We start from the raw sequence: 21,311 nt of genomic DNA on the forward strand, positions 1-21,311 counted from the left end.
AATGCATCCCACTCCATCTGCAGCTTGGGTGCAGCCCGGCGCCTCCAGGATATCCAGGTCCTTTCGGGCAAAGCAGCTTCCTATTGTAACCAGGCATCCCCAAAGGAGCAGCAATTAGCACTGACTCCATGATTCCAGAGGGCTGATCAATCACTTTATTATACTGTACTCAATGAGAAACCCATCACCCTTACAGACAGTCCAATACAGGGGCACCCAATTGGTCCTTGGATCCAAACACCATCACCAGTGGCCAATCAAGAAATCACCCTTGGGTAAACAAATCTCCCTAACACATTCCACATGCTCACAACAACAGGTGCAGCAAGATAAGAATTGTTTTCATTCTTTTCTCTGATCTTCTCACAGCCTTCCCCAGGACAGGCCCAGGAAAGCTGTGTCTGTGCTCTCTGTGGCCAGAGAGCTGCTGCCGCAGCTTCCTAGGTGGGTGGCCTCCAGCATAAATTGATACATGTATTAAGTAAGTAATTTTCTTTCTGCTTCATAGGTCTGCTGTCAGAATGAAGTTTAAAATGGTTTTTAGCAGGTTATTTTCTACTGTTGTGGTGGTAAAATGAATTTTAATAGACTTTTCAATATAGTTGTGATGACTCCTAAAATTTTACCAGTTCTTTTGGAACATAATGATTTGCAAGCCTTGCTCAAGTGAAGAATTTTTGAGGACATAGTGAGTATCCAGGTAAATAGCAGTGTTAGATTACAAGGCTTTTTTTAACCTGTGCTAATTAGATTAACGTTCCTAGCTTGTTAACTGAGTGTACTGATTTGGATGGAAGATAAAGTAGTGTGCATGTAGGCTTCTACCATGTTGATAAGTTGATGCAAAAATATTTTCTGTTGTCACTGGATCTGAGAGAAGTGCAAAACTTATTTTCTTGGTGTATCAGTGTATCATGCTAGACATCCTGAGGAAAATTATGTTAAGTATTTCTAAAGTATGTTCTGCATATAATTGACTTTATTTTAGTTATTTGAGGGTGATGCTGTTCTGAAACATAATTAAGTATATCTAAATTGTCTGGTGCTAGCTGCGTTATGATGGATTAGAAAGTCCAAAAAACCCAATAGCCACTTTGGTGACAGCTTGTTTCCTATGAATTTTCCACAGGTCAACAGAAATTGAGGTAATAGAGACTTCCAGTTCAACTCTGACACTGATATGTTCAGTGCTACCTCTAGCCATTGAAGTATTTATTTTCTGTAATTCATGCTTTTAAACTATTTCTGAGAGAGTGTTGTGGATTTTGTCTAGCTGCCCAGGTAAACATGTGTATGGATTATATCTTTTTCCCTCCCTTTTAAGAGCAGGAAATATAAAATCCCCAAAAAGCCCACTAGACTGCATCTCCATAATGGAGATGCAATATAAGGGAATTTGTAGGGATGTTTTTGATAAAAGTTTTTTATGGTTTTATCACCATTAAAAGTTAGGATGAATCCCCATATAACTTTATATTTGTAATATATTTGTACAACTTTTGTAATTGTATATCAAAATACAACATTACAGCAATTCCTGGTAACTGCTTTGGTTCAGGAAAGAAAAATACCACTTTATGTAGGTTTGCTCCCAGTGGCACATGATTTACTGCTTATCCTTATTCTGTGTTGACATGATCTGGAATAACTTCTATGGCACTTGAGGCCACCTCTTCCAAGGTTGCATAGTGTCATTTGGTCAGATGACTGAAATCATTAAGTTAATAGTGATTTATACTACTACTACTACAACTACATCCTCTCTGAAAGATATCCCTTTATCTGCTGAAGGAAGGCAGCTGAACATAAATTCTCATCTGTTATCACTAAAGGGAAAGCAGGTTAGCTTACATCACCATGGCCTTTCAGTGGGCTAGAAATGTATAGCCATTTGAAGGATACTCAAATCCTTTTAAAATTGCTCAATATTTGTCAGAACTCATCATCTCACACTGTCATTGCACTGTTAAGGGAGATGAGTAAGAAAATTCTGTATTCAAAGGCAAAGAGGAGGCTTTTCATGCTCACTGAATCAATGCTTTCTGCCTAACTGAAAATGGAACCTAAATCAGGTGCCTGTGTTGCTGCTTATAAATTGAGTTTCTTCTAGTAGTTTCACTTCAAAAAATGTTGGTGTCCTGTCCTCCTTCAACCTCTTGGCCACTCTAAAGAAGTGAGCTACAAGAGGTATGTTGGTACCTAGCTTGTATGATTAATTCAATTCTACACCCATATCAAATCAGTAACTAGGAAAGCAGGGTCCAAGGAGGACTGAGTCTGAGTTTTCAGTGAGCGACAGGTACAATAGGTGAGTGACGGTGTCCAGATTGGACTGAATGCAGCTGGTATATAAATGGAGAAGCACTGGTAGCATGTCACAAGAGTGTAAGCACAACATTTATTCAAGGAATATTTCATTAAACTGGAAGGTAATTGGAAGATACAGTGTATAGTTCTTCCATTACAGAAAGTACTAGATTGCTTTGATGATTTATTACTGGGGAGAAATAATGGCTTCATGTTTTTTCCAGGACACAGAATGAAAGTGATGTGACATTTTAAAGCTACACAGATTGCATTGATATAAACTTAAGAATTTTCGCTAAGCTGAGTACTATCCTTCTGTAAATCTACTTGTTTCTGATCTTGTTAGATAAAACATCTCAGAGGAAAGATTTGACTTTCAAACTTGCAACATCCACTCTACAATGCAGAAAATTTGTAGTGTAGCTGCTGTATGCTGCCTTTAAAGATAAAATTCAACACAGTAAAAATAACTTCCTGGTTAGGGGACCACGATAGTGTTGCTGCAGAATGGGAAGCGGTTTCAATTTTTGTCATGAGAAGTGTAGGCCGAAACATGTAACATTGCCATGTCAAATCTCATACCAGCTACAGGAGTTCTCAGTTGAGTATTTTACATTTGCTGATTTCAATTTAGGTATGTATTCTCTGCAGAGTTGTTAAATACAGAGTAAAAATTGTCAGTCTGATATGACTGATGGGCTCTTGAGTAATTTCTGTCACTGAAATGGCAAAAAGGGATGAATCTGCTGCTGCCAGTATGGGGGCTGTTGAGTTTTACAGGATGGAGCAGCTGTATGTAAAGATGCTTTTCAGCCACTCTTAAGGTAGCTGTGAAAATAGTACTATTAATACATGTTGGAAAACCAGTGAGGTTTTAATAGAAGTAAATATGCTTCTCCAGCCTGTGGGCTGCCAGTCCCATTTGGGAAGGCATCTACAATAATCTGACATCTTGTTTAGCACTGATAAAGCTAGAGAGTCCAATTAAAATATTTCAAGAAGACATCCCCATACAAGACTACACTGATTGTCCGCTAATGTGTATTGAATTTTAGCTAAATACAGCCCCGGGTGCTGTGCTGGAAAGCAGGAAAGCTTGCTTTTCAAGCTCTTAATTCCTTTTATATTGATTTGGCTGCTAATGATATAACCTTCTACTCTAATTAACTGACATCTGCATTAGGCTGAATAAGACCCCCCTGCTTGAAGCTGTCTACTTGTTTGTTTTATGAAATGTGTCCTTCTGTTACATTTTACCCAGATTAGGTCAGTCTGTGCAAAATAGACCATCTAAAGGATTGACTTTCCTTTTAAATACCTTGTAAAACAAGTTTATCTTTCTGCTGTCTCCATTTCTGCCTGTTTTTCCAGGGCATACGTTGCTGGGAAGCCTGTCCAGAGCTGGTTCACTGACTGGGTGCTTTTCTAAACCTTCCTTCCCCATGGACTATTAGCTCCTTTGACTGATTTGAGGCTGCCAAGAAAGGTGTAAATTGAGATAAAGATGGGCTATGAAGACCTGAGGATAATGGGCCATTTTGTATAGTTTAGGTTAAGAAACAACTGAGATGTAAGGGACTTAAATCAGGCAGAAAACATTGCTAGGTTGGAATAGGCAATCTGCTTATGAATCCATGTTGCCAAAATTAAATTAGTTCTCAGTTTGGGAAATTTTGATTTAACATATGAAAAAAATAAAACACAGGTTTTTTTATATCATTTAATAAATTAAAGATGCTAGTTTGCAGAAAGCTCATCACGAGCAGCTGTTTAGGTTCATTATGTGTGCTGTTGTCACTTATGTGTTCGCCCGTTTTTCTCTAGGAGAAGATTGGGAGTCTCAGGAAAAATTATGTGAAGTCAAGATTCTTTCACATTTTTATCTTTGTAGAAGTTTCAAACCCGGTGCAGGTGCTGCAGGAAATTGCTTCTTGCTTTCTCTTGTTGTGGGGACTGGAGCATCTCTCTTATGATATCTGAGAAAGAAAAATTAAAACAGGGCGTTAGACTCAGTCTCGGAAATATCTTGGCATAGGCAACTGGAATCTGAATTGAAAAGTTCATGCTTGAAAATCTGAATTAAATACAGGCTCAAGTAGCTACCTAAGCAACACTATGCTATCGTAATAGCAGGACTCCTGGTGACATCTGTTAACTGAGATCAGCCAAAAACAAATGAAAAATAGACTAGTAAATCAATCAACTCATCATCTTGTCCATTTCATTACCATTTTATTGTGTCTGATTTACCAGGTGGAAGATGTAACTCAGTGATGCTTGAGAAGACAGGCCAGCCTTGAGCTCTTAGTGTTAGCATTTCAAGCTTGTAGAGGGACTATTATGTCCTACAAGTATGAATAAAACGGCTCAGATATTACTCCAAATATTTTAGTAAATTGCTTCATGCCAAGTCATGGTCTTTCTCTCAGAGCCTTTCTGTGTTCAAAATGTATATAAAACTGACATTTTCACTGTCATTTGTAGTTCTGTATTAGTTCCATTTAGACTGTGATTTGTATTTGTATATTAAAAATGAAGTGTTCAGTGCACAACAGAACTTCTGTTGTGATGCCTCTGCAGCTCCTAGTGGGGAGTAGCATAGCAATTGGTTGTGTAGTGTATTGGTAGAACTGGATTCCTTGTGCATTAAAATTTTTGCACAATAATGGATTGAAATTGAGAAAAAAAGATGGGAAATATCTTAGCTGGTTTCTGGTAGAACCATCATAACATATCACATACTCTGATTTGGAATGATGGGTGTGAAATCCAAAGAGCTTGTGGCTGGAAGAATTAGCTGCTAATCTCACATTTCTACAGAAAGACTGAGCAATTCCTGTTTTGTAGCCCTGAAAACATAATGGAGCCCTGGGGATCATTGACAAAACAAGCTTCTCAGAGCCACTAGCACTTAGCAAAATTGACTTCAGTTAATCAAAAGATTCTTTGGCGGGGGGGGGGGGGGGGGGGGCGGGGCGGGGGGGAAGGAAGAAGCTGGTGGTTTGGAAAGCTGGAGAACAAGTAACTGTGCAGATGTTTAAAGATATTCCAGTTTCTTGTGGTGAAGCTCAGTGACCTATAATATCAGTATCTAATGGGCAAACTTATATTGATGATAAAGTCATTTAAGTACTAGACTGGTGTGGGGAAAAAGGTGAAAGGGGGGAGAGTGCAGTGGCACTTTGCTCAGCTTGTATGGACATAGAGGCATTGACCACAACTCTCAGGTTCCATCCATCCAGCCAATTCCTTATCCACCAGTTTGTCCACCCTTCAAACCTCTTTCTCTTCAATTTGGAGATAAGGATGTCATGTGATTTACTAATCAATTTTGATTCAGCCATATTATCAGCAGGACATTTCTCAGTCTTTTTACAGTTATCTCTGTATATAAATAATCTTCTCTTGTGCTCTCAGGCTCACTAGCAATTCTTCTTGCAAAGTGCTTCTAGAGGGTCCAGTCCATACCGCTTAGCTCTTCAAGCATCTCATGGTGTGAACTCTGTGATTCTGGCCATACAGTAAAGCAAAGGCAAAGATTATTTTCTCTGCATCAGGGTAAGTGATTGCAGTGTTGCTTAATAAATTTGGTCATCTGATGGCGGGGGGGGGGGGGGGGGGAACAGCTGAATCACATGCCTTACAGGAAAACAGGTGGGACCAATGGGAAGAAAGATGAGCCAAAAATCACACAATTATTTTGTGCTAGCTTAATGTCTGCTTGTTCTGCCCAAAGGTAAAGACATAGTTATCAGAGCCATTTATCAGGTATACCATTTTAGTATAAACTTGTTTAAAAAAGGGTAGAGCCCCTTTGTCATTTTAATTAGACAGTAAGCCATTGATTCCAAGTGGGCCTTCATTTTCTAATTATTTAGTAGGTAATGTCATTAAACATCTTCTAGTGGACAGGATTGCTCTAAAAGCTTTAGTTCCAGAGCTCTAATATTAGGTTTTTGGCATTCATCCCTGTGTGTGAAAAGCAGTCCGTTTGTTTACCAGGAATTTAGATTCCCATTACTGGCGGAATTAGCAGCGAGCTATTAGTCTGATTCAAGCACTTAACAATTGCTGATCATCTCCTCCTGGCTTGGGGATAATGGAGGTGATCATCTGTAAATGGAAAGTATGTGTGGCTATTTTCATGGAGGCACTTGGAGAAAGTGCAGCATCCCCTGACCTCTGCTAACCCTGGGGTTTGCAAGAAACCCAAACACCAAGTCACTTCCTGGAGGAGAGCTAATCACCTATCAGAAGAGCTTCCATTAGAGACTAACCAAGCTCAGGCTCAACCGACCCTGCCTCAAATGAAAAAAGGTTCAGCCACAAAGTCCCTGGAGTAGGAGTGATTAGCCTCTGATTGTATTTACCAGGATCTGTTTCAGTGGGGGAGGCAGCTGTGGAATAGCTGCGAGTTGTGATTCCATAGCAGTGGGGAACTATCTTGTGGAGCTCAGCAGTGCTGATTGGCTTCCTCTTTCTCCACTGCTGTCCCCAAAAGCTTTGCGTGGTTCGTGGACACCTCAAAGATTGCTTTGACAATTCTCTTTTTTATTCTGTGTAGTTTATTGTGTGAAGTTGCCTACCATTTTGGCAAATGGAGTGACATGATTTTTAGGATGTACTGAAAAAGATATTTTCATTCCTTATAGATGCTGAACTTGTAGCCCTTTCCTATCAATTGAAAGTTACCTTTTATTGTCAGCTGATTTTGAGAGGTGTGCTGGAGACCTGTCCAGGAATCACTGTTTGAAACCAAAAGTGCTTTAGCTTTTCGTCATCTGCAATAACATGTTGTTCACCCTTCTGAAAGGAAAACTGCAGCCATTTGATTCTTACTAAAACATAGACATTTCTTGGAGGCAGTGGGAATTATTTGAATGAGGCAAGGACACTATTTTTTGACTTGCAAAATCAAGGTTTATCTCTGGCATCATCTTGCTTATGACCTCGGACAGGAAATGTGAATTGGTTCTCCCACTTGTCACAAGAAACCGCTTATCTAACAGTTGGCTGAGCTCACTGCTGGAGGACTATATGAATGCCCTTTGTAAATGCTACAAGAGACCTAAGGCTCTATCAGAGTTCTAGAAGCCCCATCTGAAGTACCTGACAGTGAGTGATATCTAAAGTAAAAGTTAAGATTGCTTTGTAAGAGATTCTAACTCTGTTCTTAACATTTCTGTTCCATAATGCCTCCAGCACTGGAGATAAGGAGTGTAGCTTCTATGAAATGGAAAGGAAGGCAGGAGACTTCTAGAGTTGCAAGATAAATTTTATTAGTCAGACCTCACATTATTTTACTCTTTAAAAAATAATCTGCATTACAGTAATTAGAAGGTTCCCTCCTCCTATATGCTTGCTGAATGCTCATTTTTAAGACTGTCTGGATAGACAATTTTTATTGGATTAATTTTGTGTTTTGTGGATTATCTTTTGTGAGACCATAGGTGCTCACAGGATGTTGTTTTCCACTTCCTGGGAACAGAAGCTGAAGGGGGGTTCTTAATTGCCCTGTAGTATGGTTAGTAAGCTGTTCTGAATGGGTTTAGGAAGTCTGCCAGTCTTGGAACATTGATGGTGCTGACAGAACTGAATTGATAGTGATACTGGCATGACATTTCTAGTGGCAGTTAAGTTCTGCATGCATATATGCTGTGTAGTTGAAAAACTCTGATATATGGAGACCAGGTGTTAGAAAAGTCTTAGTGAAAATGGGTTTGTACTCACAACAATGTGAGTACCTATGAATGAAGGGGTAGTTAGAAGTGAATTTTGCTTGCAGTTATTGATGAACAAGCTAAGAGGCAGCTGTGTATATAAAGGTGCATGAAAAAAGGACACGGGACACTTGGAAAAGAAAACCCAACAAACTGACATGTTTTGTTTCAATTTCAGCCTAGAGTATGATTTGTCCAAGTGTTAAGCATTTTCCTATATAATCCAGGATATGACAGAAGACTGCAATTGTAATCAATAATCCTCTTAGTAGGAATTTAGTGCCCTAAACATGAACAAGAAATTTCTAATCCCTTTTTCCATATCAATCTGTTTTACAGCACTAAATTTGGGAAAGAGGAAAGATCACAGCACAGATGAGTGGGAGATCAATGCAGTACATTGTGTACCAGTGTGTGTGGTACAGATCACTCAGAAATCTACTCCATTTTTCTCACAAGTATTCTCTCTGTTGTGTGGAATAGTGAAAAGACTAACATTTTCTTCTTCCCTGTCATTCTCCATTAACTTCTAGAGATGACAGATGCTATTACATTACAGTCAAGAATCTTGATACATTTCTGAGTCCCACAATATGGAGGATGGTCTAATGTACATACTATATTAGGGTTACATGGACTCTATTTTTATTAACTAATGGTGGCAAACATGTGGAAACAGTGCTGTGTCTTGCTCCAAATAGCCATATTTCAGTAGGTAAGGAGAAATATCAGCATTAGTACACCTGTGTATTAAGAAAACATATTCATTCCTACTGCACGTAAATAATATATTGCTCCTCTGTGTCTCAGAGGAGATGATGCTGCTGCATGCATGTTTTCTTCGCTCTACCTGCCTAGGAAATAAACAGAAGTCTGGAATTGGAAATGAAAATATTACCACTGTAGTAGGATAATTACTGTGATACACATGACGGTGTAAGGTTGTGTAATAAGGTGTCTGACAGCGACTGTGCTTTCTTGGCAACAGATAAAACACAGGATAAAAAGAAATACTCAGCTACTCTGCCTCTGTTCAGGATTATTATCTTGTTTGGATGTGTATAGTATTGTTCAGATCTGGTGCCTCTCTCTGAGTATGAGCAATGGGCTCGACATGTGTGCATGGAGGAGCTGTTTTGAGTTTCTGACTATTTGAAAATGTTGTATGGCTGGTGAGGCAACTCTTGCACACAACTGATTGTAGACTGTTAACCTATGCTCAGAAATCAATATTCACTTAACACCACATTTTAACAGACAAATGCAGTACAAACTAACAGCAGTTACACAGCGCACACATTTACATTCAGAATAAATAGGTTATGAGACGGTGCTTGGCAGAAGAGGAAGATGAGGCAAGTGGCTGGAAGGTGACAATGGTAACTTGAATATGCGGACAGATACAAGGAGATTCTTGCAACTGTACGTCCCAGAGTTTGTGATCAATGCGCCTTCAAAGAGCCAAATGTATTCTCTAAGGGTTACAGAGATGGTCTGTCCTGAGGCCAGGCATCATCTTTTGCTGGATAAGCCTAAATCTACTGGAGTTGAGCACCATTCATCTTGAACAACAAAACCCAAGTGTGTTGCTAGCTGCAATAATGGATTACGTGTATGTTGAAGGAACAACAGAATGGAGCATAAACTCCAGTATAGTGTTCTTGATCTGGACTGGTATTTTTCATATACTTAAAAGAATGGATTTGAAAAGGGAACTGAAAGTAATCCAGAGATGGTGTTTACCGAGGACTTCACATGTATATTTATTGAGCTTTACTTGAAACCCACCCTGAAGCACAGGCTTCTAGTCTTTAGGATGATATGCTCTATGCCTTTGTAGGCTTGAGAAATGGATACCAACAAAACTCATTAAGCGCAACAAGTCCAAGTGCAAGGTCCTGCATCTGGTTTGGGGCAACCCTCAATAACAGTACAGAGTGGGGGAGTGAAATGGATTGAGAGTAGCCCTGCAGCAAAGGACTTGGATACATGGCTAGGTGGAAAACTAGACATGACTCGGGAAAATGCACTTGCAGCCCAGAAAGCCATCCTGCAGCCTGGGCTACATAAAAAGAAGCATGGCCAGCAGGCTGAGAGGCCATTCTTCCCCTCTACCCCAGCCCACCTCCCCACCCGGAGTTCAGCATTTCAACTCTGGGGTGCCCACTACGTGACAGACATGGGCCTCTTCAAGCAGGTTCAGATGAGGCCATGAAAATTACGAGAGGGCTAGAACTCCTCTCCTGTGAAGAAAGGCCGAAACAGTTGATGTGGTTTGGCCTGGAGAAGAGAACGCTCTGTGGAGACCTTGTGGTGCCTTTTCAATACATCAGGGGGGATGATAAGCACTGAGACTTTTTTTTCAGGGTCTCTGGAACAAGATTTTTAAACTGAAAGAGGGTATGTTTAGATTGACTATTAGGAAAAAATTATTCCCTGTGAGGGTGGTGATGCACTGGCATAGATTGTCCAGAGAAGCTGCTTGCCCCATCCCTTTAAGTGTTCAAGGCCAGGTTGAATGGGGTTTGCAGCAACCTGGTCCAGTGGAAGGCAGTCCCTGCCCGTGGCATGGGGGTTGAAGCTAAATGATTTTTTAAGGTCCCTTCAAACCCAAACCATTCAATGATTTTATGCCTGAGGAGGAGCTTCAGATGGTGGGGTGGTCGGAGACACTGTCAGATCATCCCTACTGTCAGAAACCAAACTCTGCACAAATTCTGAAAGAAATCAGATCTTTGATTTAACCTATTAAGCTGGAACATTAGCCTGTTACTCAGAATGTGTACACAGCAGAAGCAATGGTGAGAACTGTACCTGCAGAGCTCAGTGCAAACTGACAGGGGAAAGCAGGGTACAAGTATGTGGGAGGTTTCCAGTGACTGCCATTCTGCATTAAGGCCGTTCCTCTTGTCTGAAAGCCTTCTGTTTCCCAAAGGTAAATCTGTATTGGGACATGCCTAGATATGGAATAATATTAATAACATGGGAAGGAAAGATTCCTTTTATACCACATTAATGTGGGCTAAGCAACAGGGGCAGGAACAGAGCCAAAGAAGGCCAGGAAGTAACAGCTCCAGAAAATACAGAGGAGGCCATAGGCATACTGCTCTGTTTGGAGCTGTCTCGTTGTGTCTTCCCTTCAGCCACCTAGGAAATAAAAAGGAGGGATGAATCCCAGTTAGACACATTTATGCTCAAACTTCTGGCTGCAGAACCTCTGGTTCTGAGCACTAGTGTGAGACTATTGAAACTCCTGTGGCCAGACATACAGCCTCCTATTTTTCCTTGTCTGTTGAAGGACTAACTTAAGGTAGAGTAGTCCAGTGTTCTGCATGCACATGGCATTCCTTGGTTTGATGTCCAAAGTCACATATTTCCAGATCCAAGGTTTTTCAACTACTGTCTCTAGGCTACTTGACTCGCTGCTTTGTGAAGGCAACAAAGCATTGCGTACCTGGGACATTGCCGAAGAGAGAGATGTGCTGGCACTGTCTCTTTGGAAGCTTAGGGAAGATGAATAAAATAAGTCTTCTTGTCTTTCTAGAGCTGTCTGCTTCAGGTGCATTTGAGACCAAATGGTATTTTCTGCAAACAGAAGAAAAGTAAGAGTCTTACTGTGCTTTTCTTGTGCACACCTTGGAGTCTAGTGAGCAGAAATCTAGAGAAGCTATTTTAGGAAAGGCACTCACAGGCTGTGTGGTCTTGATTTAGAAAATACATATTCTCTGTTTTGTAAATGGCCTGTCAGTTTGTGAGTTTACTTGTGAGATTGAGCAGACTGCAAAAACAGTTTGAACTGTACTTGAAGACTTTTGGGGCCCCTCTGCGACTTTCCCAACTCTGTATTTTGTAAGGGGCAGGTTTGTAGTATCTCGGATGAGATGATTAAATTGTAGATGTGTCTATAGTGCTGGGTGTAAGGCTTTTATATACTGTAGGAGGCAGGTTTAAATATTAATCATTTATGTAATGATGCTGCTTTCTTTTATATCCTTTTAAAGCTTTTACAAACATAAAATATTTAAATCTCATTAAGGTATGTTGCTAAAACACTAGGGAAATAAAAGAAATACAGATTTAGGATTGCACAGTTGCATATAACAGGACTTCTGCAACTGCTATGCTGAATCTAGTAACAGGCTGCATCAGAAGCTACTTATCTTGACTGAGTAAATGAGGGCTGGGGGTGAGTACAGAAACAGAGGATGAGGAGGGGAATCCTGACCCCATAATCCTGGTGCACAGATGTGGTTACTCAGCAACCTATGGATACAGCATGTCTCATCTCCCCTCGGTGATGTTTTTGCGGTGCCCTTCATTTGAATGATGTTTGGAGATAGCTTCAAGGGTGTTCGAGGTGAAGAGAAATGTTGCCAAAAGATACAGAAACAGTTCTTAGAGCAAATCCAGGCTGGTCCCATAGGTTGCAGAGATGATGGATCATTGCAGAAGATAGAACTATACACAAGAGCAATGCAACACAGAATCTTGAAACCACAGGATTTAAATTGCTCTCTGCTGAGCTGTTTCTCTGTGATGCGATTGATGCTTACCAAGGCATTTGTTGCTCTCAAACAGGCCGAGTATCTGGTCACACTTCTCCTTCTGGTTGCCGCTGTTCTCACATGTACACCACAAGGAAACTTCCACACTGGAGTTACTGACATAGTTGGGTGTCATGGGTGTGCCTGTCCCAAACCCCCAGATGAAAGAAGCATTATGAATCATGTTATGCTGAAGGAAATGCTGCCCTGGAGGCAGAAGCCTTCCACTGTGATAAGCGTGTTACCCAGACGAGGTCAGGCTTGATGAACCTACCTGAAGTCTGCTGAGCTGTGAGAAAGTGTTGAGATTGCTACCCCTGACACAGACACTCTGACATGTATTGATAACTGAAGCTGGTGCAAGCATTAAATTGTGATGTGTACACAGCAGGCGCAATGGTGAGAACTGTACCTGCAGAGCTCAGTGCAAATTGATGAGGGGAAAACAATTTAATGGTGCAAGCATTAAACTGTGAAGGATTTTTGTTTTAGGATGTGAAGGACTTGCGTGGACTCAGCTGACATATGGCAGCAAAAGGTACTCTTGCTTCTTGGGTAACTGGCAACACTGTGTAGCCAGGTGTCTTTTGACAAACAAATACTGCACACCTGTAGCGTGCCATTCAGGCAGTGTTCATGTAGCTCAAAACTAGCAGAGCCATCAGGAAAAATTGAAGGTATAGTCTAGATTTACAGCTTCTGAGGTACTGCTGCTCTTTACATCCTCTTTTGAGCTACTCTGAAAATGTTTTAGTAGGTTGGTAGATAGTAAATAACTAAAACCAAAGATGACCTTCCTTCTAACAGCTGGTAGTCCTATGTTCTGGCTGCCTCTGAGAACACAGTGCGCACAATACTAACAAGCCATCAGGAATCTAAAAGTCAGGCACTGACGGAACACTGTGTTAAATCACTGCTGTGATGGGATGTAACTCCAGCATTAGGAATGACAATGACTTAGTTCACACAAGCCCACAGAGTGCTGTTGCTGAGGTACTTGGAGTGCTTTGCACCAGCAGATGATGCAGGCATACAGAAATCTCAGGCAAGGATGGGGCAAAGTACAGCAAAAAATGCCATGGAAGAGCTCTCTTTGGACTGCATTTACCTCTGAGGCAAGGGAGAGCACTAGCATCCATCAGTAAGGCATATTCACCAGTATACTGAGTGCTACCTCCTGCAGGAGACCAGAATGGTCCTTCACAGCATCAGAGAGTGCCTGCAAGTTTGTGGCCTGAAAGCATCTACCCTGTATCTTCCTGTGGATATCACTTACCAATCATCCCCATGTAAGCCTGCAGGCATGCAGCATGGTTGTGCAGAGAGCAGCCATCTGGAGACGTGTCTACAGGTTGACAATTTTGTTGGAAGTCAGCCAGTCGGGATCTGTAGGAAGGAAAATGGGACCATCAGTTTTGATGTTGTTCTCTTGGATAACATCCTCTGCTGCCTGACCTACTTGCAGATATGGTCTTCTAAGCAGGAGTCCAGAAGCCAGAGGCAATTTGGTTTGGTGTTATACTGGAAAGAACAATCAGGAACAATAGTTTTGCGGCGTCTTTCTCCACAAAATTCATCTTGACATGGACAGAACAGGATCCTTTTGGTGAAATCCTCAGGAACTTTCTCAAAGAAATTCCTTAGCCCTCTGTGGCACTTGCGCCGGTCACACACATCCTCACTTGCTGCTCCCTTGGTGCAGATGGAGGCATAGTCTGTGCGCAGACGAAAACACTTCTTGCTCAGATTACAGATGTGTGTTGCTCTCAGACATGGATTTGTTGCATCTCCTGCTAACTGTGAGCCTATAAAGCCAACAGAAACACAAAAACCATGAAGCAAGTCTCCAGAAGAGATTTGGAATGGAAGCAGGAGCACTCCTTTCTTGATGGTCAGATTCGAAAAATCAAAAACAACAAAGCAAACCTGTCCTTCTATGTGCCTGCTGTATGACAACTTGATTATACTAGTTACAAAAGAGTATTTTTTTTATTGGTTCATAGGGTGCTTGTTTCAGAATATGGATCATTGTGGGTTATTACCGGTTTCATGGGCCTGGATCTGTGGCTTTATTTATGCGTGGTAGGAGTGACAAATTTAGGCAAGTAGCTAGAGCAGGCATTCCTCTGATTAAATAGGCCATTACCCCAAATTGTTCTTAATAATCTTCAACTCATGAAAAGATAAGAGAGGGCAGCATTATATCATGTAACCATTACAATTCTTACCTGATACCAGAGCTGCCAGTTTATTATAATCTGTCTTCCAGTGTTCTTCATTTGCTGAATTCTCATAGGGAGAGGTCTCCAAATTGAGATAACCTAGGCAAGATACAAGATATTTAATGCAGTGGGACATGGGAGAAATGCTTTATGACCAGTTTTGTTTGTTTATTCTTAAATTGATATTTTTCTTATTTATGCCTGGTTCTTTCCTCAGGCTGGATTTCAGAAATGCTCTGTCTCACTCAAAGCCAAATGCCAAGAATGGTTCTTCTGGAAATGCAAAGCTATTACTGTATAAAACCCTCATTACATTTTGTCCAGCTGGAATTGGGTCTATCTAGTCATTTGGATTTTTCAGCTTCAGTGTCAGGAGCTGAGCAGCACAGGCAGGCTCTAGTGGGAGGTCAAGTAGAAGCATCCCACAAAAGAAAGCAGCAGAACACTTAGGGATGCTATGGCAATTTGTGTCATAATCACATGTGTTTTCAGTGATGGACAGACAGGACCATTTTGAGGTATTTTTCACAGCACTAAATCTAACTATCTCAGTGTAGCTATCAGGTTTGCTGGTGTATTTGAAGGGCTGGTCCCATACCAGATCAGTTTTCTCTGCTCATCAGAGTAGTAGTGAATTCTCTTTACTAGGAGATACGGTTCCGGAGCAATTACCTACAGAGCTGAGAAGTGGACATTGACCGTTGTTTTCACCTAGGGGGTGGGGGTAAGCCTTACTAGTACCTTGTAAATTTATATTACTTCATCTCACCATCTGTCATGCTGGAGTGAACGGTCCAGAAAATGCGTAAGCAGTGCTCCTGTCTCTTCATGCGCCGGTGACACTTGCAGTGCAGCAAAGAGCTGTTCCCGAGGTCAAGCTCTGCATTCAGACATCTGACCCTGCTATCATGATCCAGTGAAAGGAGGCGAGTCTTGGCCAGGGCACAGTTTTCCAGGGTCCTGTATGTGGCATTGCAGGTGGAGTCAGAGAGACATAGCTGCTCTGCCATGACACAGTCGCTGCTGGGCAGAGCCATGAGGTCTCCTGATCAAGTAGAGAAAAGAGTGTTAGGGCCCCAGTCAAAATGAGTGCCACACAAGCATCTTGTAATTGTTCTGCAGGGATTCTGTCTTCAACGAGGACTCCTTGCAAGAAACAGAACTTGTTGGGATCTTTCATGTGGAGTAGTTAAGGGACAAGAGCTGTCTCCATTTAGAAAAAAAAAAAAGGATGAGTATAAATGAAAGAGGGAACAAAAGGTTAAATAAAAGCCTACATAATAATTTTGTTCAACTTGGCTGGGATCAGGGATTGCTCTGTATTTTGGGGACTAGTAAATGCCTGTGAAACCTTGGGGTTGCTGAGGCCTGCTTTGAAGAGCTCTTCTATCTGGCCACTGAAAACCACAGTGCAATAAGCACATAGCAACGCCATACTATGTACTGTGGGTCAGTACCGCTGCAATTACTAAAGTATATGCTGGTCATTAAGAGATGTACTGAGAAAACCATTTGTAGGGTATAAAAAACAACTACTTTAATGAGCCTGAAGACTTAAGAATATGTATTCTTTGCATAATAAAATGAATCCTTAACAACAAAGGATGCAAGTAGCTTCATATGGAAGGGCTGATATGCAGTCAATTAAAGAACATAGAGCCCAGTCCCTAAAATCCCTGCCAAAAATGCAGATAAAGGCTTGGCCTATAAGAACCTCATGAAGTTCAACCAGTCTAAGTGCAGGTGCTGCACCTGGGTCAGGGCAATCCCAGACCCAAGTCCAGACTGGGAGATGAATTGAGAGCAGCCTTCCAGAGGAGGACTTGGGGATTCTCAGGGGTGAGCTGGTCATGTGCACTTGCAGCCCAAAAAGCAAATAGTCCTGAGCTGCATCAAAATCAGCATGGCCAGCAGATTGAGAGAGTAGGTTCTGCCCTTATGAGACCCCACCTGCTGTGCTGCATCTAGCCCTGGGGCCCTCAGCACAGGAAGGACATTAACCTGTTAGCATGGGTCCAGAGGAGGCCCAAAGATGCTCCGAGGGCTGGAGCACCTCCCACTATGAGACAGATTGAGAGAGCTGGTATTATTCAGCCTGAAGAAGGCTGCAGGGAGACCTCCACTGGATCCCCTTTCAATACTTAAAGGGGACTTTTAAAAGAGGAGGGATAGCTTTTTATACAGGCAGATAGTGATAGGACAAGGGGGAACAGTTTTAAAATAAAAAGACAAGATTTAGATTAGATGTTAGGAAGAAGTTATTTACTCAAAGGGTGGTAAGGGCCTGGCACAGGTTGCCCAGAGCAGCTGTGGCTGCCCCATTCCTGGAAGTGTCCAAGGCCAGGTTGGAGGAGACTTGGGGCAACCTGGTCTAGTGGAAGGTGTCCCTGTCCATGGCAGGGGGGTAGACCAAGATGATCTTTAAGGTTCCTTTCTGCCCAAGTCTTTCTATAATTTTATGATTATGTTGTCGTGGGTAGATGAATTCAGTCTGTAATCTTTCTTCATTTCTGCAGTATATGAATCTATGTTTACAGTACAATTACAATGAAGTCTTGAAACAAGACAGTTTCCTAATAAAATTAATATATAGGCTGGTATGTTTCTTCCCTTCAGGTCAATATTTCTTGGCTGGCTTTTGGAAATGACTGTGCTGAGCCTTACATCTGCCTTTAGTGTTCTTTGCATACATCATGTTACTTATCATTCTCTTGTTCAGCAGGTGCAGTAGTACTATTTCAGTCTGCCATCACTATAAATTAGGAGAAAATCTTGGTACAGCTCACATTGCCCAGTGTACCATCTTCCCCATGTAATTTGTTCTTCCACTTCCTTCATTTTTGCTAGCTTCCTCAGTTTATTTGCTGCGAGCAATAGAATGCCAGCCTGCTTCTCAAAGTTTCTACTTTCCCTACAGCTCAGTAATATTATCTAGGTACCTCTGTCTCACTTCTACAAGTTTTTTTGTTTTTTCAGCAACTTACTGTACTTTGTAATTCATCTGGCCCTTACATAGAGACTTGATGACTTTTCAAACTCCCTGAAAAATCTCTCATCAGGAATCCTTTGTATCCAGCACAGTGGGTTCAGGTGAAGGTGCTCTAAACCTCAACTTTAAAACATTCCTCCTCTAAAGACATCATTTACTGTCTGTGCATTGTTATAAGCCCTGAAGTTTGGCAAGTTGTTTAATTTTTTAAAATTTTGTCTTAGTAGTCCAGTAACAATGTGAAAGAATAGGAAAGCTAATTCTTTCCTAGATCTGTGGTGTAGGTTGCAGAACATGTTAAAGATGTATGTGTATTGGAATCCCATCTGTAGTTAAAAAAAAAAAAGTTAAAAGGTAATAACCAATTAACACATGACGATTATTTATACCTTAGAAAAAAATGGATAGATAATACAATACACCTTTATTCTCCCTTTTCAATGTCCTGTCATATAGATATGTCTATCTTGTTTCCCCTGGTGCACTATGCCATTTAAAGAGATGACAGTTACAGAAGGGAACCTTTCCTTTATCAGTTACCAAAGAAGCGTTGGCATTTGGACATGGCAAATTGTGGGAAATCTTTTGCAATCGTTTGCCGCCAGTGGCTACTGTAGTGTAAGTGCAGCAGCCCATCTTTTAGCAGGTAAAAAGCTGCAGCTTTTTCTGAGTGCAAAGCACCCCTAGACAGAAACTAGGAATGCTTCAGAGCAGTTTCTCATTTCCTTATTCCTAGTCACATCAACCCTGAAGACTGAACAAGAGATGAACTTGGTAAAGGAATAATTTCAATCCTCAGCTGTTGTCATTTGGAGGCAGAGTAGAACAATCAACTGCATCTCTGCAGGAGTTCCTTGGATTGGTCTTCGCAAACCGAGCCTAGCCTCGGAAAACTAGGGGCCTTAAGCATTTCAGAGGGCGAATGAATGGGGGATAAGTATCAAAAACTGCTCTGGGCGAAGCTAGCGAGAGCGCGGCGCAGCCGGGACCAGCTCAGGCGAATGACTCTCCGCATTGTGCCTATCCGGCCGCATTCAGGGATCGGCTCCCGGCATCTCCTCTTGCCTTCTCGCGCCTTGCCTCCAGGGCAGACGGTCCCCTCCCCAGAGCGTCCCTCCAGTTTGACCGCAACCGCACCGGAGGTTCCCCGTTTCGGGCCAAAGCAACAGCCGCCTTTCCTTTGAATCCCGAATTCTTCCCCGCCGCCGGCGCGCGGGGCAGCTGGAGCCGGGGGCCAGGAGAGCCGCGCAGCTTTTGGGAGTGCCGTGCTCTGGACGCGCTCCGCGCCCGCCCGGCATCGGGGGAGCAGCGGTCAGCCCTGGCGACCGCGAACCCCGGCGTCGCCCCTGCAACCCGCGGCGGGACCGGCGTGCGAGCGGTGCCGCTGTCTGCCCGCCGGGAGAGGGACGGGGTCGTGCCGCCCTGCCCAGCCCGCCCCGCGCCCCGGGCGCTGTTACCGGCTCGGGAGAGAAGTAGCCCCAGGAGCAGCGCCGGCCCCATGCTGGCGGTCAGTGGCTCCGAGCGCCGGGGCTGCGGCTCGCAAGCTGCGCGGCCCCGCCTCGGCGCTGCTGAGCCCGGCCCGCCCCGTCGAGGTGCGGGCAGCGAGCACCGCCCCCGGCCCGACCCACCGCGGGTCCTCGGCCCGCGCGTGGCGGCCGCAGCGGGCGAAGGGGCCGGGCGGTCGGCGGGTTGGTGTGAGGTGGGGCGAGTTACGGGGGTCATCCGGCGGCCGCTGTCCCCAGGGCGACCGGGAAGCCACTGAGCCGAGGGCCGGGCAGTGTAGGGACGCTTCACAAGGGCCGTTTTGGAAGGGGCTGCGCAAGGGGTTTGTTTATTGATTGATAGCATACTTCAGTACCGTGAGCAGAGCTGTGACTGCGCACCCTCGGGGGCTTATTTGGGTAAAGGACAGTAAGTCTCCAACTTAGGGGAGTCTCCTTCACTCTGGAGGGATTGTTCTTGGAGGATACAGAGGCAGACTGGCTTTTGAGTAGACTCCCCAAGCGATTCTTTGGTCTGTGGATGGGATGACTGAGCTTGTGGCTTCTTCCTTTTGGCTTTGTTGTGAAGGCTGTTATTTCAGTTTCTTACCTGGTGCTGGCTCTGTCTTGATTGAGCTGCTTGTCTGCAGCCACACTAAAGATGGCATTTCTGAGAGCCCATATGGCATTTAGTCAGCATCCTAAAATCAAATTAACCAGTGTGGAAAAGTTACAGTCCAACACATGCACAGCAAACATTAGTATATGAAAATAGGGCAAATGTTTTTGTAAGTCTGTTGTTTGCATAAATAGAGAGACCTACCCCATTTGCCTGAAAACCCCAGCAGAAAGGGTAATAACTGTGCAGATACAGTAAGTGTTCAATGTACATGAATATCTAATTCAGTGGTGCCCTCCTCTTCTTGAGTTTTTAAGAAAGATTAGTCCTCCTGCTTACTGCAAGGAACTGGTGTGAGAGAATTCTTCTGCGTGGAATTTACTGTATATCACCATATTAAAGCAAGTAGCAGTTCCAGTGATGCACTAGACATTTCTTCTCGACATACATGACTACCACGGCCAGTGAAAAGTGAGTTTTACCAAGGAAGTATTTTGTTTGCTGTAGGTGCTGAGTTACTTAGTTGTACCTTATTTTGAATAGTGTTAATCTTATGAAGATTACAGCATGCTGGTGCTTCTGCTGCTTTTTTTCAGGATTTGACCACTACAACCCTTCTTCAGTCAAAACAAGAGCATTTTACTGGGAAGTGCAAAGGATGCTGAGTCTTGACCATTTGTCGGGAGTACTATCAGAGAACTACTGGGGGAGGTAGCACAGAGGAGGGCTGAGCAAACACTTCTATGCCTGGGCTAATATTTACAGCCACCACACTCTGCTCTTTACAGGGCTAGAGACAGACAGCAGACATTCACAGCTAATAGTAACACCTGTGCACTACAGAAATATTAACCTAATGCAAACAACCCAGCAGAAGTTGATGTCTATATTTATGGAAAACCAAATAAAAACCTCCTCCATTTCCTAGCATGAGTGCTAGTGCCCTAAACAGCTCTGGCTGCTCATTGCCAAAGAAGGTTCAGGGCTTTGACATCCATAGCAGCTACCCATAGTTTTGTGTTTCAGCCCCTGGGACACTTGGCCACTTCTGGCTCAGACAGTTTTACTCTTTGTTCCTATGAGAAAAGAATTCAAAACTGCCCTTGTATTTTACCCTCAGTGTGGGTCACAGCAGGAAGGTCAGAGACATTTGGGTGTCTGTCTGATTAAGTACAGTCATACAGCTCAATGGGTAGACTATATCTTTGGTGAGAATAATTGTAGGTCATTCTACAGGAAAAGGGAACTAAGAAATTTATGATGATAAAAATTCAAGATGAGCAATGGACATGCTGAACAACATAGCTTCAATCCAGAAGGACTTTGAGAAATGAAAGAACTGAGTTAACAGATGCCTTATGATATTTAGGAAGGACCATCCCCTTCTGAAACAGGGCACAGCAACCCCATGCATCTTTCCTCACTGAGG

General features: G+C 42.8%; 1 protein-coding gene across 2 annotated transcripts; it reads right to left on the reverse strand.

The window, feature by feature from the left end:
• Nucleotides 1-3,996: 3,996 nt before the first annotated feature.
• On the reverse strand, nucleotides 3,997-19,519 carry GFRA3 (GDNF family receptor alpha 3). Of its 2 annotated transcripts, none has more exons than XM_071443698.1 (8): nucleotides 19,240-19,519; nucleotides 15,563-15,838; nucleotides 14,800-14,892; nucleotides 14,031-14,376; nucleotides 13,848-13,957; nucleotides 12,581-12,715; nucleotides 11,482-11,612; nucleotides 3,997-4,283 (listed from the first exon to the last, which is right to left on the reverse strand). In XM_071443698.1, the coding sequence occupies exons 1-8, from the start codon at nucleotides 19,502-19,504 to the stop codon at nucleotides 4,275-4,277; spliced, it is 1,365 nt and encodes a 454-aa protein (XP_071299799.1). In that variant the 5' UTR covers nucleotides 19,505-19,519; the 3' UTR covers nucleotides 3,997-4,274. The 2 variants fall into 2 exon arrangements, with proteins under 2 accessions (XP_071299799.1, XP_071299797.1); XM_071443696.1 differs by lacking the exon at nucleotides 3,997-4,283 and adding an exon at nucleotides 9,766-11,174.
• Nucleotides 19,520-21,311: the final 1,792 nt, after the last annotated feature.

This window comes from Agelaius tricolor, unplaced genomic scaffold, assembly GCF_023055355.1.
Source record: "Agelaius tricolor isolate 1412-34295 unplaced genomic scaffold, bAgeTri1.0.p SCAF_18, whole genome shotgun sequence".
In the NCBI taxonomy this organism is placed as follows: Eukaryota; Metazoa; Chordata; class Aves; order Passeriformes; family Icteridae; genus Agelaius; species Agelaius tricolor.

What these genes read in the sequence shown, in the direction of transcription:
- GFRA3 (XM_071443696.1), bottom strand. Translation starts at nt 19,504, where the DNA reads ATGACCCCCGTAACTCGCCCCACCTCACACCAACCCGCCGACCGCCCG. An exon ending in TTAGAAGACCATATCTGCAA is followed by an intron (nt 13,958 to 14,030) that starts GTAGGTCAGGCA and finishes TCCTTCCTACAG; the next exon opens with ATCCCGACTGGCTGACTTCC. An exon ending in TCTCTTCGGCAATGTCCCAG is followed by an intron (nt 11,175 to 11,481) that starts GTACGCAATGCT and finishes TTTATTTCCTAG; the next exon opens with GTGGCTGAAGGGAAGACACA.